Consider the following 22,740-nt stretch of genomic DNA (forward strand, 5'->3'; position numbering starts at 1 on the left):
CTGGAAGTGGCAGAAATGGCACCTTATGATCCTTTGGATGTAGAGGCTGGTGACATGATAATTGCTGGACCTTTTCCTCTAGTGATATATATTGTACTTATTATTGTTCCTCCTTTTGCCCCCTGATTATTTGGTAATTTTGGAATGCCATTAGTGTCTTCTACTGTGAAGACTGATGCAAAATATTTATTCAACTCCACTGATATTTCCGGGTTCCCCATTATTTCCGCAGCTTTGTTCTCTAAGGGGCTTACTTCACTTTGGCCTCTCTATTTTTGTATAGTTAAAGAAGATCTTGCTGTCCATTTTGTATTACTTGCCCTCAAAGTTTATCTTTGCCTTCTTTGTTATTATTTTGGTCATCTTTTATTGGTTTTTAAAAACGTTCCCAATCCTCTGCCTTCCTGGCAATCTTTGCATGATAAGTCTTGTAACATAAGTCAGAATCCCAATATGTATACTGACCACTGAAGGTGGATTTATGGTAGATAGTAGTAGATAACCTCTTGCCAATTTCCCTCAGCACTCTCCTCTCATTCAGTATAAATGTTGATTTGACTCTTGATTTTTTTTTAGTAAAGTGTCCTGATGAATACAAGTTGAAAAGCTTTGGCAAATGTATTTTTTTAATATACTCAGGTTCTGTACAATCAAATTAAAATTTATAAGGAGGAAATGTTGGATAGGATGTCTGTACTTAAAACAGTCAAGGCACCAACAATGTATGAGATGTATCCAAGGTTACTGAAGTAAGTGGGAGAGTGGAAATTGCTGAGGAGACTTAGTGTAGTATTCAAAATTATGAGGGGTCTATGCAGAGTAGATAGGGAAAAACTGCACCCACTCATGAAAGGATCAAGAAGGCACAAGATTTAACGTAATCAAACAAAGAAGTGAAATTGACCCCAGGCATTGAGTGGTTTGGGTCTGGAATGCACTGTTTGTAAGTGTGGTGAAGGCAGTTCAATCATAAATTTCAAAACAGAATTAGACTGAAACCTGAAATGGAAGAACAAGAAGGACCTCAGGGTCATTTCAGGAAAACGAAATTAAGTAAATCACTCAATTGGAGAGCTGGCACAGACACTATGGTTGAATTGTCGCCTTCTGCAGTGTAAGAAATCTGCAATTTTTAAAATCTACTTGTGGGATCTGGGCATCACTGGCTAGTCCATTTACTGCCCATCCCTAATTGCCCTTGAGATGGTGGTGAGCTGCCTTCTTGAACTGCTGCAGTCCATGTACTATAGGTAGACCCACATACCATTATGGAGGGAATTTCAGGATTTTGTTCTAACAACACTGAAGGAATGGTGACATGTTTCTACTCACAAGAGAAGGCTATACAAGGAAGGTGGCATATTGTAAAGCTCCAAGTCTGGGAGGGAAAAATCCTGGAAATTCAGAACTTTGGCTACCAAGATCAAAGCATATTGATATTGTGGGAATTAAAACATTAGGATGAACAGGGGATGGATTCTGTGATACGCATTTCAGTTGAATCATTCAATGATTGAAGTCTGTGTACCTTCTTAGAGATAGGATGTTGTAATTGTAATGAAAATTTACCCACTTCCATCTACAAAAGCTAAACATTGTAGAGGCAGGAAATTTAAAATCAAAACAGAAATGCTAAAAATACTCAGCAAGTGAGGTAGCACTTCTCCATCCCAACAACAAAAGTTTTATCAGTATCCTTGTAAACCTCTTTTGCATTTGCTGCAATGCCTTTGCATCCTTTTTAAAGTTTGGCAATAAGACTGCATGATAGTGAGGACTGCAGATCCTGGAGAGTAAGAGTCGATAAAGTGTAACGCTGGAAAAGGCACAGCAGGTCAGGCAGCCTGACCTACTGTGCCCTTTCCAGTGCAGCACATTATCAAATAAGACATCCTTAAGTTGTGAAAAGAGGATTTGCTTCGGAAGTGAATTACTTGGTTTGAGATGCAGTGTCTAGACCACAGCAGCTGTTTAAAAATGATCACGGTTGCAATTGAATCACTTCTTACAAAGTTCTGGGAAGGAAGCACTGTCTCCTGACTTCTCCAATGCCATTTTTGATTCACTTTCCAGGAAGCATGGTGAATTAATTTGGGGAAACCTAACCCTCTTTTCACTGTGAAGATTCCCAAACAATCCTGATCCATCTCTCAGCACAGACTCATTCTCATTTCTGGCAATATCAAAACCAACCATTGGCATGACCTTTACTGGTTGACCAATACAAGCAAAGTATTGGTACAATACACAGAACTCTACATGGCCTTTATTGACCTTCATTGATCAATTCCACCTCAGAAAGTCCCAGATGGCCTCCTTCTTCCATGATTGTAACTTCCCTTCCCATACGGTTGACAATGCCCTCCAGCGCATCTCCTCTACTTCAAGCATCACCGCCCTGGAACCCCACCCCTCCCAAAGCAACAAGGGCAGAACCTCCCTGGTCCTCACCTTCCACCCCATCAACCTCTGCATACATTGCATCATCCTCCACCACCTCCAAACAGACCCCATCACCAAAGATATATTTCATCCCCACCTCTATCAGCATTCCGGAAAGACTATTCCCTTTGTGACTCCCTTGTCAGGTCGACACCCCACACCAGCCCAGACCCTACTCCTGGCACCTTTCCCTGTCATCGCAGAAAGCGCAAAACCTGCACTCACACCATGCCCCTCACCTCTGTCCAAGGCCGCAAGAGATCCTTCCACATCCGTCAGAATTTACCTGTACCTCTACCAAAGTATAAATTGCACCTGGTGTGGTCTCCTCTACATTGGGGAGACAGGATGCCTTCTTGCAGATCATTTCAGAGAACATCTCTGGGACATCCACACCCATCAAACCCACTGCCCCGTGATAGAACACTTCAACTCTCCTTGCCATTCTGTCAAGGACATGCAGGTCCTGGGCCTCCTCCACCACCACCAAACCATTACCACCCGATGCCTGGAGGAAGAACACATCATATTCCACCTTGGGACGCTGCAACCAGATGGGATAAATGTGGATTTCAACAGTTTCCTCATTTCCTCTCCCCCCACATTGTTCCAGTCCCAAGCCTCCAACTCTGCACCACCCTCCAGACCTATCCACCACTTCCCCCCTTTGACCTATCACCTTCTCCCTCACCTTCATCCACCTATCGCTTTCTCAGCTACCTCCCCCCCTCCACCTCGTTCCTACTTATCTCTCAGCCCCAGCCCACAAGTTTCATTCCTGATGAAGGGCTTATGCTCGAAACGTTTGTTCTCCTGCTCCTCAGATGCTGCCTGACCTGCCGTGCTTTTCCAGCAACACACTCTCAACTCTGATCACCAGCACGGAGACAGTGAGGTCTGCAGATGCTGGAGATCAGAGTTGAGAGTGTGCTGATGTGTGTCTCAACTCTGACCTCCAGCATCTGCAGTCCTCACTTTCTCCTCCTTTATTGACCTGTGAAAAACCTTTGGCCCCCATTAACCACGAGGCCCTTTGAAAGTTCTCCTGAGTCTTGAATGCCCAATAAAATTTCTTAGTACCCTTCGATTCTTTCAACTTTTGATTCCTTGATTCTTGTGTGATTCCATCGGCTCTCATCATCTTTAATCCAACGCCTGGTCATTTACGAGCTGCTTCCATCAAGGGATGATTCTTGAAGCCTTGACTTGACAGGGAGCTTTTTAATCTCAGCAGGGTGAAGAGTCCAGCCTAGGGTCACATGAGTCAAAGCCAAGTTCCCAACACACAAACATTTCACCATGGGCAAGGCTGTGCAGTTCACATGCGGGTCGCAAGGTAGTTCCAGCGCCAAAACTGCGAAGTGTTGACAGTACGTGGATTTGAAAGTGAAGCCTGACTGAGGTGAAGTGAGTCCACACTCTTTCCCCACTACATACACAAACACACACACAGACATCTTGACACCAAACCGACTACAGCTCCCAGAATACAGTGCGCCGCTCACCGCGCCTGCGCACTGGCTGTCCGTCCGGCGGCAGCAAGATGGCGGCTCGGCTGGGCAGCCTCCCGGAGCTTGGAGCCCTGCAGCTGCTCTTGAAGGTAATGCGAGAGAGGCTAAGAAACCCTCACTGATACCGATGGATCCCACTAGCGGCCTGGCACACTCAGAACCTGCTCACCCTTCCTGATCAATGACCCGAAACCACCGAGTTTGCTCCCAAAACGTTCGGCGTGTGTGTAATTTTCCCCAAGATACGGGGCGGGGTGGTCAGGCAACTGTATTGGTGCATGTACTTTTTTTTCCCTTCGGCGGATTTCTCTGTGTGAAATCGTCACGTTTTAAAAAAGTATAGGAACGCAAAATAAAATCAAAGTACAGGAAATTCGGCCTACAAGCAATTGCGCAAGCAACTTGTTAAAGTTTTGATAGAATTATGAAGGATGAACAAGACTAATTATTTCCTCTGCTTGTAGTTCAGTGACCAAGGGTCGTCAACTTAAAATTCATCACTGAGTGAGGAGAAGCAGTTCTTTCGATCTAATCTTTAAATCCTTACAGTGTGGAAGCAGCCAATTCAGCCCATCAAGTCCACACCGACCCTTGGAAGAGCATCCCACCCACACTGCATAACCCTGCATTCCCCATGGCTAAGTCACCTAACCAACACATTCCTGGACACTATGGGTAATTTAGCATAGCTAATCCACCTAACCAGCTCATCTTTGGATACCTCTGTGGGAGAAAACTAGAGCACCCAGAGGAAACCCACACAGTTACCCAAGGGTGGAATCTAATCTGGCTTCCTGGTGCTGTGAGGCAGCATTGCTAACAACTGAGCCACCGTGCAAACATTAATAGATTATTTACTGCTCACAATGACGACTTTATATTGGCAAGGCCAAATGCAGACTAAATGCCTTCTTTTTGGAACACCTCTGTAGGAATGATTGTGATCTTCCAGTTGCTTGCCATTTCTGTAAACCATCTGATGCTTTTGGTAACATTTTTGTCCTGGGTCTGCTGCAATGTTCCAATGAAGCATAATGCAAGCTTGAGGCTTAGACACCTTACAGCTTCTAGGACTTTATGAATTGCACAACTTCATAGCCTACTACAAAACATTGTCCTCTATATGTTCTTACTCCCTCCCCCAGGCCTTGTTTACTTTGCTCTTGGCAAAGAGGACTCATTTTCTCCCTTTCAAACCTTAATTTACACCCATTTTACATCTCTCTCACAACAATTAAAACCTCTTTTTCACTGGGCCACCACATCATTTGTTCACTTGCTACCAGCCTTTTGTCAAAAGTACACAATATACCATTTTCCAAACCCTTTCAGTTCTGAAGGAGAGTCACGTTGGACTCTGTCTCTTTTATTACAGATGCTACCAGACTTGCTGAGTTTGTCTAGCATTTTGTTTTTATAGCAGTTTAGTGAGATCCATTTACAAAATGATGCATAGAGGTTATAAAGGAAGAATAATAAATGTTTGAAGGAAAAAGAACAGGACGTGTTTTGAGAAAGTAAGGCAGCAGTTTGGATTTTTCAAGCACTCATAAGAGTCCTGTACTATAAGAGGTTATAAGCAGTAATTTTACTTAAAGTGCCACTGGCACCAGTACAGAGAAGGGTCTTCAAATTTTTAAATTGTGTTATAACATTTAATTGCATCAAAAGTTGAGTGCTACGAAGAAACAAGGGACAGAAAGGAATTAGTTCACAAACTCCTGAGCAGTAACATAAATCAGTGAATCAGAGGTACATGTAACAAGGATGATACAATAATTATGGGTGACTTCAATCTTCGTACAGATTGGACAGAGCAGATTTGCAGCAATAATGTGCAAGATGAGATCATGGAACAGTATGTCTGGGAACCAACCCAACGATAGATAATTCTAGATCTAGTTTTGTGCAATGAGACAGGAATAATAGTAAAGGGATGTCTTGGGAAAAGTTATCAGGGAAAGGTGACTATAATGTGGTAGAGCGTTATATTGAATTTGAAAATAATTTACTAAAGTGTGGAACTAAATCCAGAAATTAAGCTAATAGATATGGAATCATAGTTTTACAGCACAAAAAGAGGCCTTCAGCCCATCATGTCTGCAACAGTCATTAAACATAGGAATGTTGTGCTCGGCCAGCACTAGTTGCACTTGAGAAGGTAATGTTAAGTTATAAGTAATGTGATAGCAAATTACAGTTTCCAAGTTTGAGGATATGAGAGAAACTCACCAGCTACTAAAGATTTGTTTTTAAAAAAACACAAACTTTCCTTTCTAGTTTTTTTGAAAAATGTTTACAAAGTATTCTCTTAACCACTCTGTGCTCCATTCTCTTCACTCAGAATCTGACAATGATTTTCCATTTGTTAGCTTGAAACAATAATGCAAGCTAAGTCAAACTGCAATATACATTAAGAAATTTACAGAAGAGAATGGAAATTTTGCATTTCTCCCAAGAGAATATTTCAAGGAGAAAGCATCCTTTAAAAGGTGGTTATTTTTCTGCATTGACTATGTGTTTTTAGATGGTAAGAGATTAAGAAGCATTTACATTCAGAGGGCTCCTTGTACAAGTTAACATATAGGTACAGCAAGCAGTTAGGAAGACAAATGGTATGGTAGATTTTATTACAAAATGATTGGAGTGAAAGTGTAATGAATTACTCCAATTGTACAGAATGCTGACCACAATTGGAGTACAGGCTACTCTTTGAGTCTCCTTGCCCTAAAGTGAATGCAGCGAAGTTTCACTAGATTGACTGAGTCAAGACAAGGCAATGTTCTATGGAACTGAAGATAATGAAAACTCATCCAATTATTAAAGGACTTGGCTGAGTCTATCAAGGGAGAGTGTTTCTCCTGATTGGATCCAGAGTGTTACTGCTTCAGGCTAAGATGAGAAATATTTTTCACTAAGTATCATAGAGTCATAGAGATTACAGCATGGAAACAAACCCTTCGGTCCAACCTGTCCATGCTGATCAGATATCCCAACCCAATCTAGTCCCATCTGCCAGCACCCTGCCCATATCCCTCCAAACCCTTCCTATTCATATACCCATCCCAATGCCTTTTAAACGTTGCAATCGTACTAGCCTCCACCACTTCTTCTGGTTGCTCAATCCATACTCCTACCACCCTCTGTGTGAAAAAGTTGCCCCTTAGGTCTCTTTTATATCTTTCCCCTCTCACCCTAAACCTATGCCCACTAGTTCTGCACTCCCCAACCCATGGAAAAGACTTTGTCTATTTATCCTATCCATGCCCCTCATAATTTTGTAAACCTCTTATAATGTCACTCCTCAGCCTCCGACACACCAGGGAAAATAGCCCCAGTCTATTCAGCCTCTCCCTATAGTTCAAATCCTTCATCCCTGGCAACATCCTTGTAAATCTTTTCAGAACCCTTCCAAGTTTCACAACATCGTTCCGATAGGAAGAATGGTGGTAGATCTTTGGAATTTTCTCCTCCAAAATGAGCCTGTTGTTCAGTTGCTGAGTGTATTCAAAACTGGTGGATTTTTAGTTTGTGGATCTTAAGAGGTCAGGGAGAGTGATGCTGCAGTAGAAGATCGGTTCTGATGTATGACAAGAGTAAAAACTGAAAGAGTCCAGATCCTTTTTATGTTCACGATAGTGATGCCCCTTTATAATTTGTTTTCATCTATGTAAAAATCTTCAGCTTGAAGAGCTCAGTGGTCATCTATCTAAATTAAAGAATATGATGTCTATGTTTTTGTGTAAGGAATCAGTCTCTTTAATTCATGTTGCAGGATCATTATGGCTAAAATTTCACCCGATATAACTTTGTTAGTGTTGGTGCTGTGGTGACTTCTGAGCCTGAAAGATTGATGAGGGCAGACCATGGAAATCATCTTTATCGACTTCAGTAAGACATTCAACAAGATTTCTCATGGTAGACTGATTAGCAAGATTGGAAAAAGTGAGGACTGGAGATGCTGGAGAATCAGAATCAAAAAGTGTGATGCTGGAAAAGCACAGCAGGTCAGGTGACATCTGAGGAGCAGGAGAATCGACATTTTGGGCATAAGTCTTTCTTCAGGAATGTGAAGGGAGAAGGGGACTGAGAGATAAATAGGGGAGTTGGGATGGGGGGGAGGTAGCTGGGAAGCCAATGGATGCAGGTGGGGGAGTAATTGTGATAGGTCATTGGGGAGGGTGGAAACTGGTGAAATTGATGTTGAAGCCATGTGGTTGAAGGGTCACATGGAGGAAGATGAGGTGTTCTTCCTCCCATTGGTGGGTGGCTTTGGTTTGCAGAAGAGCAAACACAGGATTTGCATGTCCTTGGGATAGTGGGAGGGGGAATTGAAGTGGTCGACCACAGCGCGTTGGGATTGTTTGGTGCATGTGTCCCAGACATGTTCTCTGAAATGTTCCGCGACTTGGAGCCCACTCACAGCATTTCAAGGAACATTTCTGGGACACGTACACCAAACCAACCCACTAACCTTTGGCTGACCACTTCAACACCCCCTCCCACTACCCCAATGACATGCAAACCCTGGGCTTGCTCCACCACCAAACCAAAGCCACCCGCCAACTGGAAGAAGAACGCCTCATCTTCCGCCATTGGACCCTTCAACCACATGGCATCAGCATCAACTTCACCAGTTTCCAAATCTCCCCTCCCCCCACCTCATCCCAGATTCAACCCTCAGTATCACCCTCTTGATCTGTCTACCTGTCCATCTTCCCTCCCACCTATCATAATTACCCTCCACCTGCACCTGCCTGTCACCTTCCCAGCAATCTTCTTCCCAGCCTCACCGCCAGCCCCATTTATCTCTTAGCCCCCTTCCCCCTCCAAATTCCTGAAGAAGAGCTTATGCCCAAAACGTCAACTCTTCTGTTCCTTGGATACTACCTGACCTGCTGTGCTTTTCCAACCCCACACTTTTCGACGCTGACTAGCAAGGTTAGACCACACTGAACACGGGGAGAACTAGCCATTTGGATACAGAACTGGCTTGAAGGAAGAAGACAGAGGGTGGTGGTGGAAAGATGCTTTTCATTCTGGAGGCTTGTGACCAGCAGTGTTGCACTGCTGGATCCACTGATTTTCATCATGTATCTAAATGATTTGGATGTGAACATAGGAGATATGGTTAGTAATTTTGCAGATGACACCAAAATTGGAGGTGTAGTGGACAGTGAAGAAAGTTATCTGAGTACAACGGGACCTTGATCAGATGGGCCAGTGGGCTGAGGACTGGCAGATGGAGTTTAATTTAGATGAACGCAAGATGCTGCATTATGGAAAGGCAAATCAGAGCAGAACTTATACACTTAATGATAAGGTCTTGGGAAGTGTTGCTGAACAAAGCAACCTTGGAGTGCAGGTTCATAGAGAGTGGAGCCACAGAGATGCACAGCACAGAAACAAACCCTTTGGTCCAACTTGTCCATGCCAACCAGATATCCTAAATTGATCTGGTCCTATTTGTCAGCACTTGGCCCATTATAACTGGGACCTCTAAACCCTTCCTATTCATATATCCATCCAAATGTTTTTTAAATGTAATTGTACCAGCCTCCACCATATCCTCTGGCAGCTCATTCCATACACGCACCACCCTCTGCGTGAAAAAGTTGCCCTTTAGGTCCCTTTTAAATCTTTCCCCTCTCACCCTAAACCTATGCCCTTTAGTTCTGGACTCCTCCAACCCAGGGAAAAAAGACCTATTTACCATATCCATGCCCCTCATGATTTTATAAACCTCTATAAGGTCACCCCTCAGTCTCCGATGCTCCAGGGAAAACAGCCCCAGCCTATTAACCTTCTCCCTGTAGCTCAAACCCTCTAGTTGCAAATAGACAGAATAGTGAAGAAGGCGTTTAGTATGCTTGCCTTTATTAGTCAGTGCATTGAGTATAGGAGTTGGGACGTCATGTTGTGGCTGTACAGGACATTGGTTAAGCCACTTTTGGAATATTATGTGCAATTCTGGTCTTCCTGCTATAGGAAGGATGTTGTGAAACTGAAAGGGTTCAGAAAAGATATACAAGGATGTTGGCAGGGTTGGAGAGGTTGAGCTATGGGGAGAGGCTGAATAGGCTGATGGTACTTTCCCTGGAGCGTTGGAGGCTGAGGGGTGAACTTACAGTGGTTCGTGAAATCATGAAGGGCATGGATAGGGTGAATAAGTAAGGACTTTTCCCTGGGGTGGGAAAGTCCAAAACGAGAGGGCGTAGGTTTAAGGTGAGAGGGGAAAGACTTAAAACGGATCTAAGGGGCAACTTTTTCACGCAGAGGGTGGTGCATGTGTGGAAAGAGCTGCCAGAGAAAGTGGTGAAGGCTAGTACAATTGCAACACTTAAATCTGGATCAGTATATGACCAGGAAGGGTTTAGAGGGATATGGGGCAAATTCTGATAGATGTGACTAGGACATCTGGTTAACATGGACGAGTTGGACTGAAGGGTCTGTTTCCATGCTGTACAGCTCTCTGACTTTAAATGACATTCAGACTTGAACCCATATTGTAGGTGCTGAGGGAAGGCCTCTCCCTGATGAGGCTTTAAAATGAGTCGCAAGTGAGGACTGCAGATGCTGGAGATTAGAGTAGAGAGTGTGGTGCTGGAAAAGCACAGCAGGTCAGGCAGCATCCAAGGAGCAGGAGAATCATCAGGCAGGGCTTTTGCCTGAAACATTGATTCCCCTGCTCCTTGGATGCTGCCTGACCTGCTGTGCTTTTCCAGCCCTACACTCCCAAGCTTTAAACTGCAGCCAGGTTTGCTCTCTTAGGTGGAAGGAAAAAAGATTCCATAGCACTATTGTAGGAGTGGGGAAATTCTCCTCAGGAATAGTAGTTGACTATCCAGTTACTTATCTCCCTGTTATTTGCATGTGTGCCTATTCGCTTATATTACAATCATTGAACTACTTTGCATTGATATAGAGAATGAATGGTGAGTAAATTGAAGTTATTTGCTAAATGATTCTAGTGGTCTTGCCTCTGTCCTGTTTGGAAGGTTCTTTCAAAGATCTGTCTGATGTAATGTGGATTTTTTAGTATTGTGCAGAATTTTGCTTTATGCCTAATTTGCGTGTCCTTTTTCGAGAGCTACATTTGTATTGATTCATGTGTCTCTGGAAGAGTAATCCCAGCTCTCTTCCAATGAAAGGATTTACACTATTTCAGCTTTTTTTCTGTTGGCAAGAATCCCAGAGCTCTTTTGGAATGCTGATCACCTTTGCACAGTTCCCAGTGAAATAAAGGAAATGCAGTCATTCAGTCTCCCAAGTGCTTTGCTGCTAGCGAGACCTCTGCTTTTACCATGTCGCTGATACTTGGAACTGTAACATTGAAGTCTTGTGCATTTCAGTCCGTGAGGCGCCTCTGTGAGCTCTTGAGTAGTTTTCATTTTTTACTTCTGTGAGAGGAACTCTGATTCCTGTTCCATTACTCAGTAACAGGCTAGTGATTCTGATGGAAGGAAAGCACTGATAATCAAGCTCCATTACTCCATGAGCCAAGCCAAAAGTGTAAATGCTTTATTTAATCATCAAAATATTCAATTTGTTCATTTTTATATTATTCGAGATAAAAGAAATGTACACCAGGCATTAACTTATCAAAAACTAAACCAAACTTACTCCTCTTATGTTAAGTGGTTAAACCAATTACTAGCAAGGCTGTTATGCAAAAGTAAACTCTATTCCATTATTCTCAAACGCACGCATTCACGCTATTGATAAGACAATGCAGTTCTATAGGGATAATATGTTTAACAAAAATCCCCAAAGGGAAAAAGCAATGAATAAGTGTTAAAGTTCTCTTACACGTTCTCAACATTTCTGTGCGGGTTTCCCCCAGGTGCTCTGGTTTCTTGCTCCAGTTCAAAGATGTGCAGGTCAGGTGGATTAGCCACGGGAAATGCAGGGTTACAGGGACAGAGTATGGAGGTGGGTCTAAGTGGGATCGTCTTTGGAAGGGTGGTGTGGACTTGATGGGCAGAATGGCCTGCTACTACACTATATGGTTTCCTGTGGTAAAGGATACAAATAGGAAGAGTTCTTAACAGTCCAGTCAGTTTTCCACTGACAGAATCAAGATACTGACTGCCATAGAATTGATATGGTCTTCAAATCAGATTTGAGTTCAGATGAGAGTTAGTTAGAAGTCATGATATTTAATGTTATCATGCTCCCACAATATTTCAGCTGAGGGAGAGTGAGTGTGGGATCCTTGTGGCTGATTCAGCTTTAAGATATTCTGCTTATGTTTCAGGAGAGTCAGAACCTGGTCTGTCCAGGCTGGAAGACTTTCTTCAACGGACTCAACAAATGGAAAACAGCAACTGCAGCCCACAGGCTGTTGCCATATAACCTTTAGCATGGGTCTTCTTTCAAGCCAGTTTTACAGCAATTAAAGTAATAAAATCCATCACTTAACTGTCTCAAACGTTTTGCTTGCCTTCAAAATGCAAAGTCATCTGATTTTTTTTGTAAGCAGTTTTGTAAACACTCTAATCATTTGACTTTTCAATTTCAAGAAGTCATATAGTAAACCCTCTTCAACCCAGACGTTGTTGAAATCTTCCATCTCTCTGCCTCTGTTATGAAGTTATTTTTTAAGGATAGTATATTTTCAACAGTAATCACAACTATTGTATAAGGTGGTATATTTTATTATGTTCGAATTGTAAGCTATTCAGATCCATTTGGATTCTATTCGAAAACATTTAGGAGCTTTACCCTTAGTGAGAAATTCAGATGTTTTGTATTGTGAGCAACATTGTCTATACAGTGGATCCAATTATCCAATATCCTCCAATGAACTTTTGCTGTCTCCATTTACAGTTTTAAATTAAATTTCTATTTTTTAAGCAGTGTCAGTTTGTAATTGTAACTTCTATGCCTTCACTTCCTTGATAAAACTCTGTAGCTCGTTTTCTGCTCTGCTCACAACTAATCTTCTTAAAGTCATCAACAACAAGTACTGGCTGTGACAAGAGAAACTTCCCCCTTCAAGTCATCTTTAATATCCATGTTTTGAATATCCTTTAGCCCCTGCTGTTCCTCTCTTATCCAGCTCCATGTGACTGGTCTTTCTCAGTCTGTTGCTTCTATTCCAGTGCAGCTACTGAATGTTGAATAGTTTCTCCTTGAGCTGCTTCATAATCAACAATTCAGGACTTCCACTTCTCCTCTTGAGTTTATGCTGTATAATGTTCTCCATGTATTCTGATAACACCCAGTTCTCCCTTTTTCAAAGAACTCATTAGAGTTTGCCTGATTGCTTGAGGATAAGCCAGAATTTCCTCAGAGCCAGAAATTGCTGGAGACACTCAACAGGTCAGCAGCATCTATGGAGGGAAGCACAGTGAATGTCTCAAATCCAGTGACTCTACTTCAGAATTGAACTTGAAGACTCTCAACAGATGCTGCCTGACCTGCTGAGGTCCTCCAGCAATTTCTGTCTTTGTTTCAGACATCAGCATCCACAGTTCTTTGTTTTACCTCCTCAAAGCTATCCTGTTTAAATGCTACCAAAACACCACCATTGTGTTTTCCAGACTACCAATGTGAGTAGAGACAAACTCTTTTTAAATATAATATGTTTGAACAAGATTTGAGTTTTTAAATGCATGGCTTAAGGAGGTACATCGATCCAAAAGAATCCTTATCACATGCTATGACCTTTCTTCTTATCCTACACCTTTACCACTGGTACCTCATGATCTATTCTTGGCCCTTTGTATTTCACATCCGTACCATCCATTGTTGATATCATCATCCAAAGACACAGCGCTAGTTTTCACGTGCACTGATGATGACACTCCGATCTGTCTCCTTGCTGCCTCTCGCCCCTTTTATTATCTACAAATTATCAAATTGTTTATCTGACATCCAGTGCTGGATGAGCCGAACTTTGCTCCAGTTAAGTACAGTAAACGCCCTAATAACTGGCATGCATGAAGAATAGGGGTGTGCCAGTTATGAGAATGCACCAGTTGCAGTGAGGACCACTCGTAAATACCGACAGTGAGATTTGATCAAAAGGAGAGAGGAAGATCAGTTCCCAGAGCGAGGAAATATACTCCTGTCGATTGGTGGTTACATGAGAATTCCTGATAACACCTTTGTCTCTGTTCCCTGTTGCAAACTGCTTTCCTTAGTCACCAACTCGTTCTTTCTATCTTCCTGGCTGAACCAGACAATTACCAACCTAAGTACTATTTTTGACCCCATAATGAGTTAAAACTTAAATCCGCGCCACCAGGAGAACCAACTTGTTCCACCTCCTGAACACAGCTCAATTTTACTCCTGTATCAATTTGCATAATGAAACCCTCATCCATTTTCTTTTTTTGTTCCAATGCATTTTTCCTGGCCAAATTTCCATATTCTACTTTCCCTAAATTTGAGGTCATCCAAAATTCCACCTGTGTAAGAGTCCCATTTGTCTATTATCCCTGTGCATATCTGCCTACTGCTCAAACAATCTTTTGATTTTAGAATTCCCTTTCTAGTTTTCTAATCTTCCTGTCACCTCTCCCAGCCCCACAGCCCTCAGAGATATCTGTACTTCTCTACCTCCAGTCCCTTGAACATTCCTGATATTGATCCATCCATTATTGACAGCCATGCCTTCAGTTTTCCAAGCCTAAAGTCCTGGAATTCCTCTCCAAAGCCTCTGCTTTTCTACATTTCCTTTTCCATTGATCTTCCTTAAAACCTAACTGTTTGACCAAACTTTCAATCTGCAATTTGACTTATGTGGTACAGTGTCTCACCTTTGCTTTATGGTGTTCTTGTGAGGCACTCAGGATGTTTTCTTACATTAAAGATCTTACAGAAACACAAATAGTTATATCATCAAAACACATTCGTTCAATTTGGCCACATTTCCCATTCTACCCCAGTTTCTGTTCCTGTGGCTGGTTCCAGATTGAATATTCCAGAGTCTACTCTCTAGCCTCCCAATCTCCACAAATCGAACTTGTTTGTTAATCTGTCACCAGCGCAGAGAGTTTAAAATCATTGCATTCATCCATATGGGCTCATCTCACTATAGTTCTGTGACCTAATATTCATGGTGTTTTACATAAGTGTAAATACAGATAATTAATGATTACCTACTTGGATTTCTGTTCTTTTTAGGCTCCCTCAAAGGATGTGGTGAGGCAGTTATGTCAGGAATGTTTTTCCACTTCAGCAACCAACTCAGTCAGGTTAGTTGACAGCACCGCCAAAAGTTTATCGGTGACCCCTGAGGAGGCAAAGCAGGTAGGTGAACCTCTGAGTTTTTAAGTCTGTACAATAATGATGCATTTATGGACAGCCTTGTCTGCACCTAAAAAGTAAATTACAGAGGAGCCTCGATTATACAACGAGATGGGCGGGCATAATTTCATTCGGAAAATCGATTATTTGGTTAATCGATTAAATACCTTTCCTCTGGGACTCGGAGTTTTTAAAGTCTGCTTCCAATACAGGAGACTAGCGGCAGCACACAATGCGCGAGCCCCCGCCCCCGCTTCAACCCCGCCCATCCCCCAAACCCCTTCCACCTCCCAAACCCCTTCCAACACTGTCCCTGCCCCACGCCTACCTCCAGAATACCATCAAACCCCGCCTGCACCCGCCCCCCCCCCAACCCCGTCCAACAACGCCCCCTCCTCCCAGCTCCGTCCAACACTGCCCCTCCACCAAACCCGTCGAACAACGACCCCTCCCCACCCACGTCCAACATCGCCACCTTCCCAAACCCGTCCAAAACCACCAGGGATATATTTCCCTCCCTATCCCAGCCACAACCAGGTCTCGTACTTACAACGGGTCTGGTTTATACTCAGTCTACGTGTTACCGGAACTGGGAGCCGTCAGTTCTCGTAGAGCGGTTGCCAACAACCCACGCTCGGCGGTTAACCGCAACCCCGGAGCAGACTCTCCCGAACTGGAGACTTTTCCAGCTGATATACTCTTTTCGAGATCTAAACATTCATGTGAACAGCAGAGCAAGGCTGAAAAACACATTCCATTCTGGTCACATACAGATAAGAAGATTCACACGGGAAGGTGTGTAATAAGATTCACACGGGACTAAGCGACACCTTCCATTTTCGGTTAGATTCACACATGTATTGGGACACAATTTTAACCCTTTCACCACACCCCTCACTAGGGCAGCCGGACTGGTCACCAACATGGAGACTACTACTGCTGCTGCCTTTGTGGGGTAAGTCTCCATATGGTGTGCGCGCACAAGCACACTCGCACACACACAGCCACAGCCACACACACAACTTATTACTGCAACTTTTTGACAGGTTCCACATTTGCCATGTACAGAACAATGTTGGAGAGATTATCTGTGGAAGGGAGAGGGGGGTGGTTAGGGCACACAACTCTGTAGAACTCCACGGAAAGTGTGGGGGAGAGAGCGGGCGGGAGGTCAGTCATTTGGAGACGGTGCCTGTTTAATCACTAAACAAAAGACGCGATCACTGTTGGAAACACGTCTTTGATATAATGTTTCTATCGGGACCTCGAGATCTCCTTCGGATAATGTGATTTTCGGATAATTTGTATTCGGATAATCAAGGTTCCTCTGTAATGCTTTCCTGCAAATTTAGTGAATAATATGAATTGAGAAAGTAGAACATGGAGCAGTGTTTTGGGATCCAACATAAAAAGTTAGAGACAAACATGACTTTGCAAGAATCACAAAAACATCTTGTGCATCAGATACATAAGAGTCTGTGTCTGATGGACTTACCAAAAACATTGATTTGAAGAGGAAGTCTCTGTCTTTTTGCAGAAAACGTGGCCTCTTCACTCCTGATCTTTAGTGATTCAGATTCAGCACAAAATAACGGGATGAGGGTCCCTAAAATGTCTATAGATTAATTGTATCAGTTCCCTCTCAATATAGTGTCCTGCAAATGTTCCAGATGCAATGTTTCTTTTAACTGTGGGGCAGATTCTAAAAACCATCAGCATTTGCTATTTGTTATCAAACCTCACTGGGGTGGTGCGGTGCGGTGCAGTGGAAATCAAGCCCCACCATTCCTGGGGTCATCACACAAGTTAAAGATTTTTAAAACTTTTGCAGCAATTTCACAATTTTCCCGATTTTCAGATCTAGGTTGACAGAAAGTTGGGCCATGTATCTGTACTTAAAAGGAATTACTATTTATTAAAAGTAGTTAGACTCTAGCTAGAGGTAAATAACATCAACGTATAACACTAAGTTAAAAGAAAAAACTGTGAATACCAGAAATCTGAAACAAAACAGAAATTGCTGGAGAAACTCAGCAGGTCTGGTATTTTCTGTGAAGAGAAAAACCCTCTGAGTCTCTGACTTATCATTTAGAAATCACAGTTTACAGCTACTGATGAAGCAAAGGTAAGCTGATTCGCTTCATGTTTATTGTTACTTGCTGCAGTGAACAAAGTGGGAGCTCCTGGTTAGTGGAGACCTTATAGATTCTCTTGTTCCCAACCTCAAGTTGTTCAGTTACCTGAGAACCAATCACCTGATTGTTAGCAGACAGAAGATGTTTGACATTGGGGTTTTAGACAATGGCCAGTTTTTAATCAGCTTGTTGCCACTCAAAGCTCCAGTTCCTCTGCAAACACCAGTGTAATCCACAGCTGTAAAAACAGTGTTCACAATTAATATCAAATGTCTTGATTTTAAACCGTGCAGCAATCTTCAGATTTAAAACTTTTCTTTTCTCATTTCAGCACACGTTTAAAAAAAAATGAAAAGGTATTATCTTTACAGTGTGCAAAACCAAAGTTTTTAACTCTGGATATTGATTACGCTGGAGGGGCAAAATATCGGGCAGTCTAGGGGGGTCCACTAGAATCAAAACTTACTAATTTGTCAATTTTATTCCGATTACAAAATAGCAAAAAAAAAACTCTGATGCAATAAAACTGAAGTAGATCGTTCACGTGAAGAAATTTGGACTTGTCACATTGATGCATGGAATTTTCAATTGCTTTTTCCAAAAATGTACTTTATTCACTTACAGAAGTACAGAAGAAAGTTGACATTTGAAAAGTTGCAAACTAAATCCGTTTCTTCCAGTACTATATATTACCATTATATTTACAGTATGCATTCACAATATTTATTCAGTGTCAAACAGACAACCCAAGAGGCTTTATCCAATTTTCAGCCTCTCTGTGAAATTATGTGAACTGGCTGAGATTTTGGATGCACCGGATGGATCTGACTGGAAGGGTACTTGTCAACACCAGCCAATGTTGGCGTTGAAACTTCTGGAGATGAGACATTGTATGGAATGACATTGGCAGTCTAATTAGAGTCATAGAAATGTACAACACAGAAACAGACCGTGCAGTCCAACTTGTCCATGCAGACCAGATATCCCAACCTAATCTCGTTCCATTTGCCAGCACTTGGCCCATTTTTCTCTAAACCCGTCCTATTCATAAACCCATCAAGATGCCTTTTAAATGCTGCAATTGTACCAGCCTACACCACTTCCTCTGGCAGCACATTCTGTACATGTGCCACTCTTTGCGTGAAAACGTTGCCCCTTGGGTCCTTTTTATATCTTTTCCCCTCTCACACTAAACCTATGCCCTCTAGTTCTGGACTCCCCCACCCCAGGGTAAAGACTTTGTCTATTTATCCTGTCCATGCCCCTCATGATTTTATAAACCTCGATAAGGTCACCCCTCAGCCTCCGATGCTCCAGGGAAAACAGCCCCAGCCTTTTTAACTTCTCCCTATAGCTCAAATCCTCCAACTCTGGCAATATTCTTATAAATCTTTTCTGAACCCTCAGTTTATAGAAAGTGAGGGACTGCAGATGCTGGAGATCAGAGTCGAGAGTGTGGTGCTGGAAAAGCACGGCAGGTCAGGCAGCATCCGAGGAGCAGGAGAATCGACGTTTTGGGCATAAGCATTCAGGCATTTCTGATGAAGGGCTTATGGACGAAACACCAATTCTCCTGCTCCTCGGATGCTGCCTGACCTGCTGTGCTTTTCCAGCACCACACACTTGACTTTGAACCCTCAGTTTGTTGATTTTAAAAAGTGGACCAATTTATCCCAAATCCAGGATTGGCTAACAGGGCAAAGTGGGACCAGCTAAACTTTGTAACTTGCAAATTCTGACGTAGGGCAAGGAAAGAAGTCCATTTTCTCAGAGTTGGGTATTTTGCTGGGATAATAGATGGCCATAAAGAATCTCTCTGAAAATGCCTTTTCCTTTGGGTACTTGGGTTGGCATTTATTTATTAAGGTTTATTAGATTATTGTGGATTTTTGGACTTAATGCTAAACCCCAAAGGTCAGAATCTTTTGTTTGGAAATAACCATACTGACATAAAGACAATCGCTAATTGAGAGGGCAAACTAACAGGGTTAATTGGACAAAGCATAATATTTGATTTTCCATTACAAAGATATGATGATGTAGAAGGCCAACATGGTCGATCGCTCTTTTAAATTCCCATGCTTCTAGGATCTTCTTTTCTTCACCCCTTCAGGCTGACGCTTTGATAACTTAAACGTTTATATATATATATTTCAAACACATACACACGTGGGATTCAAGATTTGCGACAAATGCCACCAAGGTGGGGGGGGATAGGAACAGAAAATATGGGATGGTATTCAATTGAGAGAGGTAAAATTATACTGCTATTCGACAGGAGTTGTGGAGTATAAACTGGAACAATTGTTCTACAGGAAATGCATAACAGAAATGTGGAGACTGTTTAAGGAGCACTTGTTACAATTGTTGGATACCTTTGTCCCACTGAGACGGACAAGGAATGGTAAGGTGAAGGAGCCTTGGATGACAAGAGAAGCTTCTTGTCAAGAGGAAGAAGGAAGTTTACTTAAGGCTGAGGAAGCAAGGGTCTGGCACAGCTTTAGATGATTACAGGGTAACTAGGAAATAACTCAAAAATGGACTGAGGAGAGCTAGGAGGGGGCATGAAAATGCTTTGGCAGGAAGGATTAGGGAAAATCCAAAGGCGTTCTACACTTATGTGTGGAATAAGACAATGATCAGAGAGAGGGTAGGGCTGATCAGGGATAATGGAGGGAACTTGTGCCTGGAGTCTGAAGATGTTGGGGAGGCCTTTATTGAGTTTTTTGCTTCAGTATTCACTAGACGCGAGGGACCTTGTTGATAGTGAGAACACTGAACTGGGTTAATGGCCTTGAACAGAATTATACTAAGAAAGTGGATGTGCTGGAAATTCTGGGAAGCATCAAGATAGATAAGTCCCCAGGCCCAGACCAGATATATCCAAGGTTACCATGGGAAGCAAAGAATGCGATTACTGCGTCTCTGACGATGATCTTTGCATCCTTGCTCTCTATGGGAATAGTACCGGATGATTGGAGGGAGGTGAATGTTGTTCATCTGTTCACAAAAAAGAATATGTAAATCCCTGGGAAATACAGACTAGTCAGTCTTACATCTGTGGTAAGCAAGGTACTAGAAATTATTCTGAAGATTGGATTTAAGACCATAAGACCATAAGACATAGGAGTGGAAGTAAGGCCATTCGGCCCATCGAGTCCACTCCGCCATTCAATCATGGCTGATACGCATTTCAGCTCCACTTACCAGCGTTCTCCCCGTAGCCCTTAATTCCTCTAGACAACAAGAATCTATCAATCTCGGCCTTGAAGACATTTAGCGTCCCGGCTTCCACTGCACTCCGTGGCAATGAATTCCACAGGCCCACCACTCTTTGGCTGAAGAAATATCTCCGCATTTCTGTTCTGAAATGACCCCCTCTAATTCTAAGGCTGTGTCCACGGGTCCTAGTCTCCTCGTCTAACCGAAACAATTTCCTAGCATCCACCTTTTCCAAGCCATGTATTATTTTGTACGTCTCTATTAAGTCTCCACTTAATCTTCTAAACTCCAACGAATACAATCCCAGTATCCTCAGCCGTTCCTCACATGTTAGACCTGTCATTCCAGGGATCATCCGTGTGAATCTCCGCTGGACACGTTCCAGTGCCAATATGTCCTTCCTGAGGTGTGGGGACCAAAACTGGACACAGTACTCCAAATGGGGCCTAACCAGAGCTTTATAAAGTCTTAGTAGTACATCTCTGCTTTTATATTCCAACCCTCTTGAGATAAGAGACAACACTGCATTCGCTTTCTTAATCACGGACTCAACCTGCATGTTTACCTTTAGAGAATCCTCGACTAGCACTCCCAGATCCCTTTGTGCTTTAGCTTTATTAATTTTCTCACCATTTAGAAAGTAGTCAATGCTTTTATTCTTTTTGCCAAAGTGCAAGACCTCGCACTTGCTCACCATCAGCCATTTCCTGGACCACTCTCCCAACCTGTCTAGATCCTTCTGTAGCCTCCCCACCTCCTCAGTACTACCTGCCTGTCCACCTAACTTCGTATCATCGGCAAACTTCGCTAGAATGCCCCCGGTTCCCTCATCCAAATCATTAATATATAATGCGAACAGCTGTGGCCCCAGCACCGAACCCTGCGGGACACCGCTCGTCACCGGCTGCCATTCTGAAAAAGAACATTTTATCCCAACTCTCTGCCTTCTGTCAGACAGCCAATCCTCAATCCATCCCAGCAGCTCACCTCGAACACCATGGGCCCTCACCTTGCTCAGCAGCCTCCCGTGTGGCACCTTATCAAAGGCCTTTTGAAAGTCTAGATAGACCACATCCACTGGGTTTCCCTGGTCTAACCTACTTGTTACCTCTTCAAAAAATTCCAACAGGTTTGTCAGGCATGACCTCCCTTTACTAAATCCATGTTGACTTGTTCTAATCAGACTCTGCTCTTCCAAGAATTTAGAAACCTCATCCTTAATGATGGATTCTAGAAGTTTACCAACCACCGAGGTTAAGCTGATTGGCCTATAATTTTCCATCTTTTGCCTTGATCCTTTCTTGAACAAGGGGGTTACAACAACCATCTTCCAATCATCCGGGACCTTTCCTGACCCCAGTGACTCTTGAAAGATCTCAACCAATGCCTCTGCTATTTCCTCAGCCACCTCTCTCAGAACTCTAGGGTGTATCCCATCGGGGCCAGGAGATTTATCAATTTTAAGACTTATTAACTTTTCTAGCACTATCTCTTTCGTAATGGCAACCATACTCAACTCAGCCCCGTGACACCCTTTAATTTTTGGGATATTACTCATGTCTTCCACTGAGAATACTGACGCAAAGTACTTGTTAAGTTCTCCTGCTATTTCCTTATCTCCCATCACTAGGCTTCCTGCATCAGTTTGAAGTGGCCCAATGCCTACTTCTGCCTGTCGTTTGTTTCTTATGTACTGAAAGAAACTTTTACTATTATTTCTAAAATTTCTGGCTAGCCTACCTTCATATTTGATCCTCTCATTTCTTATTACACTCTTTGTTATCCTCTGTTTGCTTTTGTATCCCTCCCAATCTTCTGATTTCCCACTGTTCTTAGCAACTTTATAGGATCTCTCTTTTTCTTTAATACATTTCCTGACTTCCTTTGTCAGCCAAGGTTGTCTAATCCCTCCCCGGTTAATCTTTCTTTTCTTGGGAATGAACCTCTGTACAGTGTCCTCAATTATACCTACAAACTCCTGCCATTTTTGCTCTACTGTCTTCCCGGTTAGCCTCTGCTTCCAGTCTATTTTAGTCAGTTCCTCTCTCATGCCCTCATAATTACCTTTATTCAACTGTAACACCATTACATCCGATTTTGCCTTCTCCCTTTCAAACTCCAGACTGAACTCTACAATATTATGGTCGCTACTTCCTAAGGGTTCCCTTACTTGA

At 42.8% G+C, this 22,740-nt stretch overlaps 1 protein-coding gene across 1 annotated transcript in view; it reads left to right on the forward strand.

The window, feature by feature from the left end:
- The first annotated feature begins 3,935 nt into the window (after positions 1-3,935).
- commd9 (COMM domain containing 9) overlaps positions 3,936-22,740 on the forward strand; it is a 32,620-nt gene continuing 13,815 nt past the window's right edge. The window contains exons 1-2 of the mRNA XM_043706261.1: positions 3,936-4,042; positions 15,087-15,212. Coding sequence (XP_043562196.1) covers positions 3,986-4,042; positions 15,087-15,212 — 183 coding nt within the window. The 5' untranslated portion in view covers positions 3,936-3,985. The remainder of the gene's footprint in view (positions 4,043-15,086; positions 15,213-22,740) is intronic.

This window comes from Chiloscyllium plagiosum, chromosome 16 (assembly GCF_004010195.1).
Source record: "Chiloscyllium plagiosum isolate BGI_BamShark_2017 chromosome 16, ASM401019v2, whole genome shotgun sequence".
Classification (NCBI taxonomy): Eukaryota; Metazoa; Chordata; class Chondrichthyes; order Orectolobiformes; family Hemiscylliidae; genus Chiloscyllium; species Chiloscyllium plagiosum.